Source organism: Neomonachus schauinslandi, chromosome 3, assembly GCF_002201575.2.
Source record: "Neomonachus schauinslandi chromosome 3, ASM220157v2, whole genome shotgun sequence".
NCBI classification, from domain to species: Eukaryota; Metazoa; Chordata; class Mammalia; order Carnivora; family Phocidae; genus Neomonachus; species Neomonachus schauinslandi.
Window position 1 is genome coordinate 177,613,436 of NC_058405.1, and position 14,115 is coordinate 177,627,550.

General features: G+C 46.5%; 1 protein-coding gene across 1 annotated transcript in view; it reads left to right on the forward strand.

Annotated features, from left to right (window-relative positions):
- The first annotated feature begins 1,218 nt into the window (after positions 1-1,218).
- The window catches only part of SGPP2 (sphingosine-1-phosphate phosphatase 2), a 110,927-nt gene continuing 98,030 nt past the window's right edge, over positions 1,219-14,115 (forward strand). Inside the window, exon 1 of the mRNA XM_021703291.2 lies at positions 1,219-1,506. Within this exon, the coding sequence (XP_021558966.1) occupies positions 1,294-1,506 (213 nt within the window). The 5' untranslated portion in view covers positions 1,219-1,293. The remainder of the gene's footprint in view (positions 1,507-14,115) is intronic.

The following is a 14,115-nucleotide window of genomic DNA, read 5'->3' on the forward strand; positions in this document are numbered from 1 at the left end:
TTGAAAGCTACATCCTAAAGACTTCCTGATCCAAAAGGACAGCTGGATAAACAGGAAAGTGGCAGGTGTTTGTTCATAGCCATTTGTGCAACCAAATACTCAGTAGGCTTTGCATGAGCTACCAGTAACAGGCAACCTCCTGCTGTCAGCTGAAGACAGAAAGACAAGGATTGCACTTTTGCTGCAGGCTGATCAGCTCCGCCTAATTTGACTGTGCATCTCACTCCTTGTCAGGAAGTGCAGAGGCCCTCGTGGGGGGAATCTCAGCGCTCCTAGGAGATTCAGGAGGGAGGGAGGAAAACCAAGGGCACCTGCAGGACGTTTCCTTTGCTCCTCGCCTTCTGAGATCTTTAAAGCAGGCAGGGGTGCGGTGAGATGTCACATCCTCCTCCCCGCCCTTCACCTGGTTCCATTAGGGTCTAAAGGTCGTGAACGACCTTGTTGCGCCTCTCCAGTGCCCTTTTGTAATCAGAGGCAGAGCAAAAAAAGAAGTAGAAGGGAGGGGCAGCATCATCTTTCCCAATGCAGAAAACTGAGAAAGAGTAGCGTTTCCTCCACACCCGTCTAAAAGTGTTCACCACTTGCCAAATCACAAGAGCAGGCGCAAGGACTCAGAGGATGATTCATGTATACTTTCAACCTCCTCGGTTCTTGAGCAAGGTCGAGGAGGTCGTGCTTCGGGGAGACGTTGCATCACAGTTTGGGAAAAACTTGGGGATTTTTCCTTAGAGGGCTCATTCTTCCAGGAAGCAGGCAAAGAAAGACAGGAGTAGACGCTTGGGTGCGGGAAGCTGGAAAGAAATCCGACCTCACCTTGGGCTCAAGAGTGAAAGTGGGGTCACTCCGGGACCAGCCCGCGCATGGCAGGAAGGACTCCCGTTGGTCTACACGTGCTCGGCCGCTCCCCATTAAGTGGCACTTCCGCGCCAGCCCGAAGGGACCGGCGGGGGGTGGGGGGGTGGGCGCGGTGGCACAAAGAGAGGCGCGGTTTAGACACCTGTGCGCCTCCGCCTAGTTGCAAGCAGGCCGGACGCCAGGGACCGCCCGAGCCCTTCCGAGCCCGCGGGGAGGGCAAGGAGGGCGGACGTGCCCCGCGCAAGGTGCAGGAGGTCACCTGGGCGGCCGCGCGGGCGGGTCGGCGCTAGGACCCGAGCGGCGCACCTGTTGGCTGGCGCCCCGGGCCCCGCCCGCCCTCCGCCCCGAATGCCCGGCCCGGCGAGTGCCCGAGCGGCGGGGACAGTGCGAGCCGAGGGCATCGGCGTGGTGGTGTTGGCGCGCGGCCCCGGGAGCACCATGGCCGAGCTGCTGCGGAGCCTGCAGGATTCCCAGCTCGTCGCCCGCTTCCAGCGCCGCTGCGGGCTCTTCCCGGCGCCGGATGAAGGCCCCCACGAGAACTGCGCGGGCCCGGCGGAGGGTGCGGCGCGGGGGCTAGCGCAGCTCCCTGCGGCCAACGGCAAGGGCGGCCGGGGGCCGGCCAACGGGCTGCGGAGACTCGCGGCCCCGCAGGTAACCGCGGCCAGGTGTTCGCCGGGGTGGGGGAGGGGGCAGCCCGCGCCGCAGCCGGCGGACGTGCGGGTCCCGCGGACTCCGCGACGCGGGAACGGGCGAGCGCCATCCCCGGCGGCGACCCGGCTCCGGGCGCGGGGTACGGAGGGCAGAGGGGGCGGGGAGTCCAGTCACCAGGATGCCACCTCTACCGCTGCCAGGTAGCACCCCCGTCCGTTCCGACATCACATGCACCCGGAGCTTTAGATGCATCTAAAGACTTTCTCCCTTCCTAAGTGAAATTATGTTCCTGAGCTTTCTCCCAAATGTGTAAGAGTTACGTAATTGAAAAGGGGAGGGGAGATGTCCTTGGCGTTTTCGCGAGAGGCTTCTCTGGGGAGAAATTGTGAGGACTCCCTCAGGATTCATGAGTTTCCGTCCCATCCCCCTTCGCCTGATCCGCACTCGAGGGGTGTAGCAGGGCTCGCTGTGCCCTTCACTGTCCTGCATTTCCAGCTCTGAGGACGGAACTTAGGTTTTAATTGCTCCTGGAGAGATCTACAGACTGCACCCCCTACCAGCACCGGGGCAGAAACCCCATCCCCGTCCTGCCCAGTGGGTCTCTTGTAACTGGCACCAGGGACTTCTGACAGATGCAGTCGAGAGAGAAGCTCGCCGCGCTCCCCTCCAGGCTTTCGGAGTGTGGTTATACAACCCACTGCGGCTTTGGGGAGCCGGCCTGGCTGTCATCGCGGTGCAGGGACTCCGGGCGGGAGGGACAGGCTGCAGACGCTAGCGTGCCAGGGCTGCGGGAGGGCTTTCCGCATGGGCCCTGGCCACCCACAGGAGCTGCCCTTGCCCTGGGAGAGCTCAAAGTGTGGCACCAGAGGAAGGAAGCAATGTATTGACGATTCCGGCTCCTTTTGTTGAGGGAGGGGGGAATGAAGAGCCGTTTTGGTGACAGGAAGGTGGCATTCATTTACGTGTAGATTTCCAGATTTGAGGAATTACGAAGAACCTGGCTTCAGTGTGGGATGGCATATTGCCGGCATTGAATTACAAAATTTATTTGAGAGGGTGAGGGTGGGGTGTGTGCTCCATTCTAGAGAAATCCTCTATAATGTTCCTTTTTTTTCTTTATTGTTCCTTCTCTGTTCCACATGACATCTAGTAACTTTTAGGTGAGTTTGAGACCCGCCCACCCCCTTTCCCTTTTGCCTTGTCTTAAAAATGGGACAGAGTGAGGAGCTAAGAACCAGTCACATACCTGAAATGTGGCAGAGCATCTTCTGTGCACACACACGTACACACTGTTTAACACACGGGTAGATGCACGGGCTGCTTTCTGATGCCCTCTCCCCACACTCTTCCTCTGTTCCTCCAATTCAGGAAGCTGAAGCAGGGTGCATTTTCCCACTAACACTTTTCAGACTGTTTTAAACATTACCTGTGGTAATGAAACTCAGTTCTGGAAAAGGATCCTCTTGCCCGTTAAAAGTAAGATAAGCAGATGTTTTGCAGAGAGGTGACTTCCACCTGCTTAAAAAGCCTGTGCACTCAGCCACATAGTAGGGGTTTCTCTCCTCCCATCCAACACACGACCCTACTCACTATAGACCATGAAATACTAAGAGGAAGCTGAAAATTCACAGCAAGAAGTCATTGTATTGGGGCATGATGGGAGGAAAAATAGCCCAGGAGAGCATTTGATGCACGAGAGCTTAATGAATGCTTTTAAAGGTGGGTCTGTTTCAGGTGACTTGGGAAGATTAATATTTTGCAAATACAGGGAGAATTCAGAAGGAAACATTGCATACCTGTCCCGCATAATTAATAGGACTCTAAGGGGACAGTTTTAATTGCTCCTGGAGAGATCTGCAAATTGCACCCCCTACCAGCACCGGGGCAGAAACCCCATCCCCGTCCTGCCCAGTGGGTCTCTTGTAACTGGCACCAGGGACCCAACAAGCTATTCTTCCCCGTGGGCTCTGGCCTTTGCCCAGCCCATGGCTGGCCTGAGCCGCCTGTCCTTTCTCCAAATAACCCCACTCATCCTTCAGTTTCAAAGGTCAGTTCTTCAAGAGACACTTTTGCTCACCTTCGAGTCTCGCTCCCCCTTTTAGAGGTTCTCTTTGTTCCTGGTGATTCTTCATTACAGCATTTATCACATTGCGTAAATAGGCCTTTGGGGGGGGGGGGGGCGGCGGTATCTGATTATTGCCAGTCTGCTCCAGTGGGTGAAAAGCTCTGAGAATGCAGGAAACTTGCCTGGTGTGCTCATTATTTTCTTCACATGGGAGCTCAGTGAATTTTGTGAATAAATGAGTGCAGACCACAATATAAAATCTGCCCTTTAAAAGCAAGATAAGCAGATTTCTTGCAAAGACTTGTCTTCTTGCTGCTTCAGCAAGCAGAATGGTACGGGTTTGCCCCTTCTCATCCCAAAGACGACTTCACTCACTATAGATCATGAAAAAGTAAGAGACAGCTAAAAATTCAAAATAAGAGATTAAAGATTTTTTTTAAATTGAAGAGTAACTATGGAGAATCAAATGTTTTCCACGTAGCCTAGAAATCAGGCAGCACTTGGACACTGATTTAAGACCCTCCAGACAATAGAGAAGTGTGTTCTTCATTTGGGTGGCTTTAGAATGCAACACATCTAATTTTTCTCACCTCCCACATTTGCTGTATTTATTTTAATCCTTAAAACAGAACAAATGCAGAAATGATGAAGGACTTCCTTGACTGATTCTCATGCAACACCAAGCACTGCTAAGTTACAGATTAACTACATCCTTTACAAACCAGGGCTGGGCTGGGGTTGCACAAAACTGTCATTGAATAAATCAGAGTGGACCTCGAGAATGCCCCAGTAGTCATGCCTTTCACAAATAGGTCTGAGTCCTGAAGGTTTAAAGGCTTTGTTGAGGACTTCCCACATATCCGCAGTCAGATCTTCTGAGCTCAAGTCTAAACTGCTTTCTTCTGTGGACCTTCCAGGGAAAAATTCCAGGGTTCCGTTTTATCTGTCTCACTGTGAAGGTGTGAGGTGTTGGGGCTGGCTGGGACCCTGGCACAGGTTGGGTGGAAGGAGAACAGATTGCTTTCAGTGCAATGGTAACTGGTTTGCAAGGATAACCATTGGAGGACATTCCTGGCAGTAGCCAAGATCAAGAGGCAGGGATCCTGGGACCGAGGAGGAGGGCAAAGGCCTGGTTAGAATTGTGTTTATTTGTTCTGGGGTAAATCCAGCCTTGGATAGAACGGTATTTTGATTTTTATCGTCTTTGCTTACTCAACACAGTTGCATTAAGACAGACTTTGCAGGCGCCTGGGTGGCCCAGATGGTTAAGCATCTGCCTTCGGCTCAGGTCATGGTCCCAGGGTCCTGGGATTGAGCCCTGCATGGGGCTCCCTGCTCAGTGGGAAGCCTGTTTCTCCCTCTCCCACTCCCCCTGCTTGTGTTCCCTCTCTCGCTGTGTATCTCTCTGTCAAATAAATAAATAAAATCTTAAAAAAAAAAAAAAAAAAGACTTTGCAGAGCCTTTCCCTGTCATTACTTTAGACTGGAGTGATCTTTCCAAATTGTGCAGTGCTCCATAAATAACCTTTTGATAACTATTTTTCAGACATAGTTCTACAGTTGGGTTGAGGCAGGGACCAAAGATAGGTTATTTAGAGAAGGCTTTACACCCCTATTTTGAAACATTTGGGGCCCTCCAGGTCTGTCAATCTACAAAAACCCACGCTCCCTTTTATTGGCTTGCTCCAGTACAAAGAACCATCTTAGCAATCAGGAGACCTGGATCTGACTCCACCTCCATGTCACCTTGAACTTCTCTCTGGGTCTCATCTGTAGAACGGGCAGAGTGGAATAGAACTGTGGGTTTCCACCTGTTAGAGGAACTTTGAAAACACAAACAAAAAACCAATGTCCAGAGTCCAGGTGAGAAGTGGGTCTGGAGAAACTGGCAAACAGAGGTGGGAAGCTCTGAATCCCCTTCTCCTGGGGCCTACCATGCTTAGTGTTTTCAGGACGAGAATGGTGGTGCTGGAGGCTGTGGTCATGGCCAGGGGGACATTTTGGCTTGTTTGTAACTCCACTGGCCAACAGGCCAAACTTCACGTTTTGATTTTCTTTGATGTTCAGGTTTGAAATGGCAAAATAAGCCACTTTGAAAGGGTACCTTTGATCATTTTTTTCTAGTTACAGATATTGTTCAGATACGAAAACTTGAAAAAATACAAAGAAAAAGTTAAATCCATGGCCATTATACCACTGCCCAAAGGTAATCACTCAGTAAATGTTCAACCTGATTTTTAGTGGCTATACCCTACTCCACAGCATGAATATACTATAATTTAGTTGGCCTATTGCTGGGCTTCTAGGTTTTTTCTGGTTTTTGCATTGAAAATAACAACATCTTTGTATAAGTATCTTTCCACATATCTTGATTGTCTTTTTTAATTGAGATATAATTGACACATACCATTCCATTAGTTATTGGCGTACAACATGATGATTCAATATTTGTAAATACTGTATTGTGAAATGATCACAGTAAGTCTAGTTAATATCCATCACGACCCAGTTTTTCTTCTTGTGATGAGAACTTTTTTGTTAGAAGATTTTATTTCTTTATTTTAGAGTGAGAGAGAGAGAGAGTGTGTGCACACAACCCAGGGGAGGGACAGAGGGGGAAGGAGAGGGAGGGAGAGAATCTCAAGCAGACTCCGAGCTGAGCTGAGCTGAGCTGAGCTGAGCTGAGCTGAGCTGAGTGCAGAGCCCTACAAGGAGCTCAATCTCAAGACCCTGAGATCATGACCTGGGCCAAAACCAAGAGTCAGACGCTTAACTGCCCCAGCCACCCAGGCGCGCCATGATGAGAGCTTTTAAGATCTACCTTCTTAACAACTTTCAAATATATGTTATCAACTGTAGTTGCCATGCAGTAATTACATCCCCATGACTTATTTTTTTAAAGATTTTATTTATTTATTTGACAGAGAGAGAGAGACAGTGAGAGCAGGAACACAAGCAGGGGGAGTGGGAGAGGGAGAAGCAGGCTTCCCGCTGAGCAGGACCCTGGGATCATGACCTGAGCCGAAGGCAGAGGCTTAACGATGGAGCCGCCCAGGCACCCCTCCCCATGACTTATTTATTTTGTAACTTTAAGTGTGTATTTTGTCACCACCTTCATTTCACCTACCCCCACCCACAATGCCTCTGGCAACCACCAATCTGTTCTCTTAATCTATGAGTTCCGGTTTTTTGTTTGTTTGTTTTATATTCCACATATAAATGAGATCAGACGGTATTTGTTTTTCTCTGACTTATTTTACTTAGAATAATGCCCTCAAGTTCCACCCATATTCTCACAAACGGCAAGATTTCCTTCTTTTTAATAGCTGAATATTCCAGTGTGTGTGTGTGTGGCACATTTTCTTTATCCATCCATCCATAGATACTAAAGTTGTTTCCAAATCTTGGCTATTGTAAATAATGCTGAAATGAACATGGGGGAGCAGATATCTTTTCAAGTTAGTGTTTTCTTTTTCTTCAGATAAATACTCAGAAATGGAATTGCTAGATCATATGGTATTTCTATTTTTAATTTTTTAAAAGATTTTATTTTATTTTTAAGACTTATTCATTTATGAGAGAGAGAGAAAGAGAGAGCAAGGGGGGAGAGGCAGAGGGAGAGGGAGAGAGAGCGAGAAGCCCAAGCAGATGCCCTGATGAGCATGGAGCCCCAAGTGGGGCCTGATCCCACAACCCCAAGGTCATGACCAGAGCCAAAATCAAGAGTCGACACTTAATTGACTGAGCCACCCACGCGCCCCTCAAGATTCTATTTTTAAGTAATCTCTACACCCAACATAGGACTTGATCTCACAACCCTGAAATCAAGGGTTGCATGATCTACTGACTGAGCCAGCCAGGCACCCCTATTTTTAATTTTCTGGGGAACCTCCATGTTGTTTCCGTAGTGGCTGCACCAACTTACATTCCCTCCAGCAGGACACAAGGATTCCCTTTACCCCACATCCTTGCCAACACTTGTTATTTTTTGTCTTTTTGATAATAACCCTTCTAACAGGTGAAGGTGATATGTCATCATTATTTTGATTTGCATTCTCCTGGTGATGAGGGATGTTGGAGATCTTTTCACGTGTCTGTTGGCCATCTGGATGTTTTCTTTGGAAAAATGTCTATTCAGATCCTCTGCCCATTTTAATGGGATTATTTGAAAAACAATTCCCCTTATCAGATATATGATTTGCAAATATTTTCTTCCATTTGGTAGATTGCCTTTTCATTTTGTTCATGTTTTCCTTTGCTATGCAGAAGCTTTTTAATTTGATGTAGTTGCACTTGTTTATTTTTGCTTTTGTTGCCTTTGCTTTGGGCGTCAAATCCAAAAAAATCATTGCCAAGACAGATTTCACTCTTTGATTGTCTTTTTAATTTAAATTTCCAGTCATGGAACTGCTGGGTAGAAATACATATTATGGCTTTCAATACCAAGCTGTCCTGCAGAACAGGGTGCTAGGATATCTGACTGTGAGTGTGGGTGTTCCCACCCCCTTGCCATTAGTAGGTATTAATACCCTCTTTAATCTCTGGAAAAAATAGACCACCTCTGCTTCTTTTTTTTTTTTTTAAATTTTATTTATTTATTTATTTTAGAGAGTGAGAGAGCGTGTGCAAGCAGGGGGAGGGGCGGAAGGAGAGGCAGAGAATTTCACGCGGACTCTGCCCTGAGCATAGATCCCAATGTGGGGCTCAATCCCACAACCCTGAGATCAGACACTCAACCAACTGAGCCACCCAGGTGCTTAACAGGCCACTTTTGCTTCTATCTCATCTTTTCTTCCTTTATTTCCAACCAACATTTCTTTTTTTTTTTTTTTAATTTAAATTTTAGTTTGTTACCATCCGGTGCAATGTTGGTTTCCAGAGTAGAAATCAGTGATTCATCACTTACATACAACACCCAGTGCTCATCACAAGTGCCCTCCTTCATCCCCATCACCCATCTAGCCCCTCCCCCACCCACCTCCCACCAGCCACCCTCAGTTTGTTCTCTGTGTTAAGAGTCTCTTATGGGGGCGCCTGGGTGGCTCAGTTGGTTAAGCGACTGCCTTCGGCTCAGGTCATGATCCTGGAGTCCCGGGATCGAGTCCCGCATCGGGCTCCCTGCTCGGCAGGGAGTCTGCTTCTCCCTCTCCCGCTCCCCCCTCTTGTGCTCTTTCTCTCTCTCACTCTCTCTCTCAAATAAATAAATAAAATCTTTAAAAAAAAAAAAAAAGAGTCTCTTATGGTTTGTTTCCCTCTCTCCTTTTTTTCTTTTCCCCCTTCCCCTATGTTCATCTGTTTTCTCTCCTAAATGCCACATACGAATGAGATTGTATGCCAAACAACATTTCTTAATCAGCTACTGTGATTCTGGGTTAGTCCTCATCCTTAAAGATACAAAGATAAATAAGATCTAGTTCCTGTCCTGGGAAAGTCACAGAGAAAATGAAGCAATGCAAAAAATACTAGGATAGACTATGTAGGCTAATAATAATAATAATAGGCTGATAATAATAACAGCATAAGTTTGTGGCCAGGGAGACAATAGCAGGAGTAGCTCACCATCCCTGGAGGAGCTCATGAAGTCTTGAGTGGGGACTAAAAGAGCAATAGGAATCAAATAGATGAAAATGTGAGAATTCCAGGGAGCATGGGTGGCTCAGCAGGTTAAACACCCAACTCTTAGGTTTGACTCAGGTTGTGATCTCAGGGTCTGGCTCTGTATCAGCGGGGAGTCTGCTGGAGATTCTCTCTCTCTCTCTTTCTCCCTTTCCCTCTGCCCCTCCCCCTGCTCACATCTGCACTCTCTCTCTCAAATAATCTTAAAAAAAAAAAAAAAAGAAAATATGAGAATCTCTTTACCTAGAAATCTTAAGTGATAAAACATGAAGACACTTTGCCATTTTTGGTGAAAAGTGAAACATTCAACCTGGGTAGAGTAAGATTCCCAGCAGGAAAGAGACTAAAGGGTAATTGAACCCTTAAAAATGGTTAAAATGGCAAATTTTGGGACACCTGGGTAGCTCATCTGGTTAAGCATCTGCCTTTGGCTCAGATCATGATCTTAGGGTCCTGGGATCGAGTCCTGCAACGGGCTCCTTGCTCTGCAGGGAGCCTGCTTCTCCCTCTTCCTGCCGCTCCCCCTGATTGTGCTCTGTCTCTCTGACAAATAAATAAATAAAATCTTTTAAATAAATAAATAAATAAAAATGGCAAATTTTATGTTCTGTACATTTTGCCTCAAAAAAAAAAAAATATCCGTAGGTTCTACTTCAAGGAGGAGAAACATAATGTCCTTCTCCTTAAGTGTGGGCTACACAGAGGAATAATTTTACAATATGGAAACCTGACAGACGCCCCCTCGGCCAAGTAATCATGGTTAACATCAACAGTGTAAGTCATGTTGATGGTATATACTCTTGATACAGGCTGAACATGGCACTTCACCTGGGTGGTCTTCTTTAAAACCTTCAGCCTAATCATGAGAAAGACACCAGACAAATCCTAGTTGAGGGGCATCCTGCAAAATACCTGGCCTATGTTCTTCAAAATTGCCAAGGCCATAAATAACAAGGAAAGTCTGACAAATGTCACAGCCAGGAGTAGCCTAAGAAGACATGACAACTAAAGGTAACTGTGGAATCCTGGATGGGACCTTGGAATAGATAAAAAAGGATGTTAGGTAAAAACTACGGAAGTCTGAATATAGTATGGAATTTAGTTAATAAAAATGCATCAGTAAATTTTTCTGCAAACTGAAAACTGTTCTAAAAGATAAAGTCTAGGGGCACCTGGGTGGCTCAGCGGGTTAAGCATCTGCCTTCGGCTCAGGTCATGATCCCAAGGTCCTGGGATCAAGCCCCGCTTCAGGCTCCTTGCTCATGAGGAGCCTGCTTCTCCCTCTACCTGCCTCCTGCTCATGATCTCTCTCTCTCTCTCTCAAATATATAAATCTTTAAAATAAATAAATAGAATAAAATAAAAAAATAAAGTCTATTTAAATTTTTCTAAAAGGGAGTAGGTAATTGAAGGGAGTTCAAAGATGGGATCATTTACAAAGGTGTATGTGGTGTTGGAGAAACCAACAAGGGAGGATAAGCATCTTGGAGCAGATGACTTTCAACCTAAAAAGGCAAGAGAAGATACGGTTCTGGCAAGCCTGGCCCCAGTGAGCGCTTAGCTGTCAGAGAGAGACTCCTGACAGGAGCTGAGGCCTTTAGTAGAGATACACAGCCACAGCCGGTCAGGAGGAGTAGAGGAATTCTATCTCCAAATCGTTCTCCACGTGCCCTCTTGCATGCCGCCAGTGCCTTCCTTGGGCCAAATTCAATCAGAAGCCAAGGAGTCTGGGAGCCTGCCTGACGCCGCACACAAAGGTCAGCCTCCATGGAGAAGGGTGTAGAGTGGACCTGGAAGGACAAATGGAAAGTATCCTGCCCAGGTAGCATAAAGAAATTGGGATGGTATGTAATACCAGCTGGAGCTTGGGGCTGGAGCCTGAATGTGGCTTCCTGCCGAATTTGGTTTTCAGCCTGTAGACAAGGAGGGATGGCAGATCAATTCTATGCCATGTGTTGAATCAGAATTAGTAATGGGGACATCATGATAAGAAAGGTTCTTGGGGTGTCACTGTGCCCAATAGCAAAGTGTAGGATTGAATGGCGATGCCTTTTGGGGGGCATCGCAGGAACCTGGTGCTGAAGCATGTAAGAAATGGTGATGTTCTATTCAAACAGGAGCAGACACAGCACTAACATGAAATCAAGCCTTAATATCTGTTTGGGGTTCTTCGTGATACTCTTGAGTGGCACCCTCACCCGCAAACTCTTAGGAGGAAAGAGACCACTAATGGTTTCTTAAGACATGGGTTTGCCTTGTTAATATTACGGATAAAACTGTCAGTAATTTTGTAACAAAAATGGGTTTATTCAGGAAGAGCAAAGAATTGCAACTCGGGACAAGCAAACTCCAGCAAAAACAAACTACAACAAAACAGAGGAGAGGAACAGTCTTTTATAGAAGGAAGAGGGGAGTTGGGAAGGCTGTTAGAAACAAAAAGTCCATTGGAATAAACTAGGAGTTTGAAGTAGAGTGGCTTTTCATTGGCTGACTTGTGACAGCTCTCATTGGCTGGGCTGTTGCTGGGTCAGGAGAAAACCTTCCTCTTGCTGGGGTGGTCTGGACTTGCAAGTTTGTTTTGGTTTGGGTCTGCAATTGGCTGAGGAGTGGTAGGGTGTGAGAGCTCCCCCTGCTGGCCGCCGGTTCCATTCCAAAGGAGGTTTCCTTTCACTAATTTTCATACCATCGTTTGGGACCAGGGGACCCATGCTGGGACTCCATCATTATGGCTACAAGCTGACTGGATTGGGGAGCAGCCCTCTACTCAAGGGCAGCCTTCAATAGGCTGGTCAGCATCTGATGACATGGTCAGGTGTGAGGACCTCACGTAGTTGGGATACTGCACAGGGGAGAGTGAGTGATGGGACCATCGCATTGCTCCCTGAGAGAGTCTGAATGCAAGACCCGCAAATAGGGACGGAAACGGAAAGTGGTGGTGAACTTCAGAGAGAGAGGAGGCCACAGGCAGAACCCACGAGACCGAGAAAGCAGTAGGAAAGCAGAAGCATGTTAAGTGCCCATTAACTGCAATCAGATCATGAGTTTTTCTCACTTTTGTGTAGTTGGGAATGGGGGTGGGGGCAGGGGCCGGATCCCTCTTTCTCCTATGCACAAAGCAAGTAAGTAAGGGTGTGCTAAACTCAGCCTCTTCTTTCTTGGCAGAAACATAATCACCTGCTGTCTCCTGTCACAACTGGGCTCACTTTATCCCTCACGACTTTACTTAGCTGTGTCGTCTTTTAGCCTAACTTTTTTTTTTCTGTGTTGGCTCCTTCCTTTTTATCCGGGAAATTGATGAAGGGTTTTGATTAATGAATAACTTTTTTCTTAGTTTGCTTTCTTCATTTGGACACCGTGAAGGGAGTTTAGGGATATAAAAGTTCGTGAGGGTGAAACAGACACCTGTCAACTTAAAAAAATGTGATTAAGCTACTATGTTTAGGAAAGCTGTTGACAGCAAGCCTTGTCTAATTCTAATTTCCTTGACTTATAATTAAGATGTCAACATTTTTGAATTTAAAAAAAAAAGGCACTTTCACTTCTGTTGTTACAGTTTTTATTAATAAATCCTCTGTTGTCCTGATAAGAATTATGTCTCTAAAATGCATTCTTGCATTTTGTTTGGCACAGAATTTTCCTGGGAGAAAATACTGTCACGGTTTCCTGGCAACACGTTTAGAGTGTTTCTATCTGTGTTAGGAATCTATGAAAATGCTAAAATTGGGGGCATCCACTGGCCTTTATTATTCTACTTGCCTGGTGAGATACGCTGAACATAGGAAGAAAATGAGATATTGAAAAATCCAGGGGAGACCGTGGTGCACGTTTTTCTCTCCTCACTCCTGCTTCCAACACAGTACAGACGAATTAGCCAAGTGTTTTAAAAATCAAAGAAAGCAATCCTTAAGCGCAAGCCAGGGTGGAAGGAAGAGGAAGGAAATAGACACCTGAGATCTCGAAAGGAGGACGGGGAAAGGGAGTAAACGGTTTCCTTGAACCACTTTGAATATTGCCTCCAGGCCGCCAAATGCTCGCTGGCATTTTTATACCCATTTGTTTAATAAAACAAAACAAACCATCAGATTCATTCTTGCTTTTGTTGATGCTGTTTGTTTGGTATGCGTGCCTGCTGGAGAAATGCCCTCTCTGTAATCTCCAAGTAGGTTTTGATTTTTCTAAATGGCAAAATCTTTGTTCCCATAGGGTTTTATGGGAAATAGCCCACCAAACCAAGGGCTTCTATGGGTAGGAGGGAGAGGGAATTGTGGTGAATAAGAAGGTTCCTCAGATAGAGTGTTGGGAGCTGAGAAGCCAGGATTTAATTGGTGGAGAAAGGACTTAGGTGAACATGGTTTTTTTGCAGTTAAAAAAAAAAAAAAAATCACCCTCTCTTGAAAGGTGATTTACAAAGTAGCCATGAAATAGACATCAAAGATTTTGTTAAAAGCAGGGGAAGTGAAAAGTGGCTCTGTCAGAAGTTGGGTTTGGGTTTTTTTTTTCCCCCTCCTTTCTGAATTTTAATCTTTTTGATGGATTTTCAGCCAGGAAGATAACAAATATCTTGAAATTAATTTTTGCACTTTTCAACTCTTTTTTTAAGGAACTTTTCTGCTTTTTTTTTATATAAAGATTTTTATTTATTTATTTAACAGAGATAGAGAGCGAGCACAAGTAGGCAGAGCGGCAGACAGAGGGAGTGGGAGAAGCAGGCTTCCCGCTGAGCAGGGAGCCCGATGCGGGGCTCAATCCCAGGACCCTGGGATTATGACCTGAGCTGAAGACAAGCTGCTTAACCGACTGAGCCACTCAGGCACCCCCTGCTCTTTTTTTTTTTAAGGATTTTATTTATTTATTTGAGAGAGAGTGAGAGGGAGAAGCAGACACCCTGCTGAGTAGGGAGCCCAATGCGGGGCTCGATCCCAGGACCC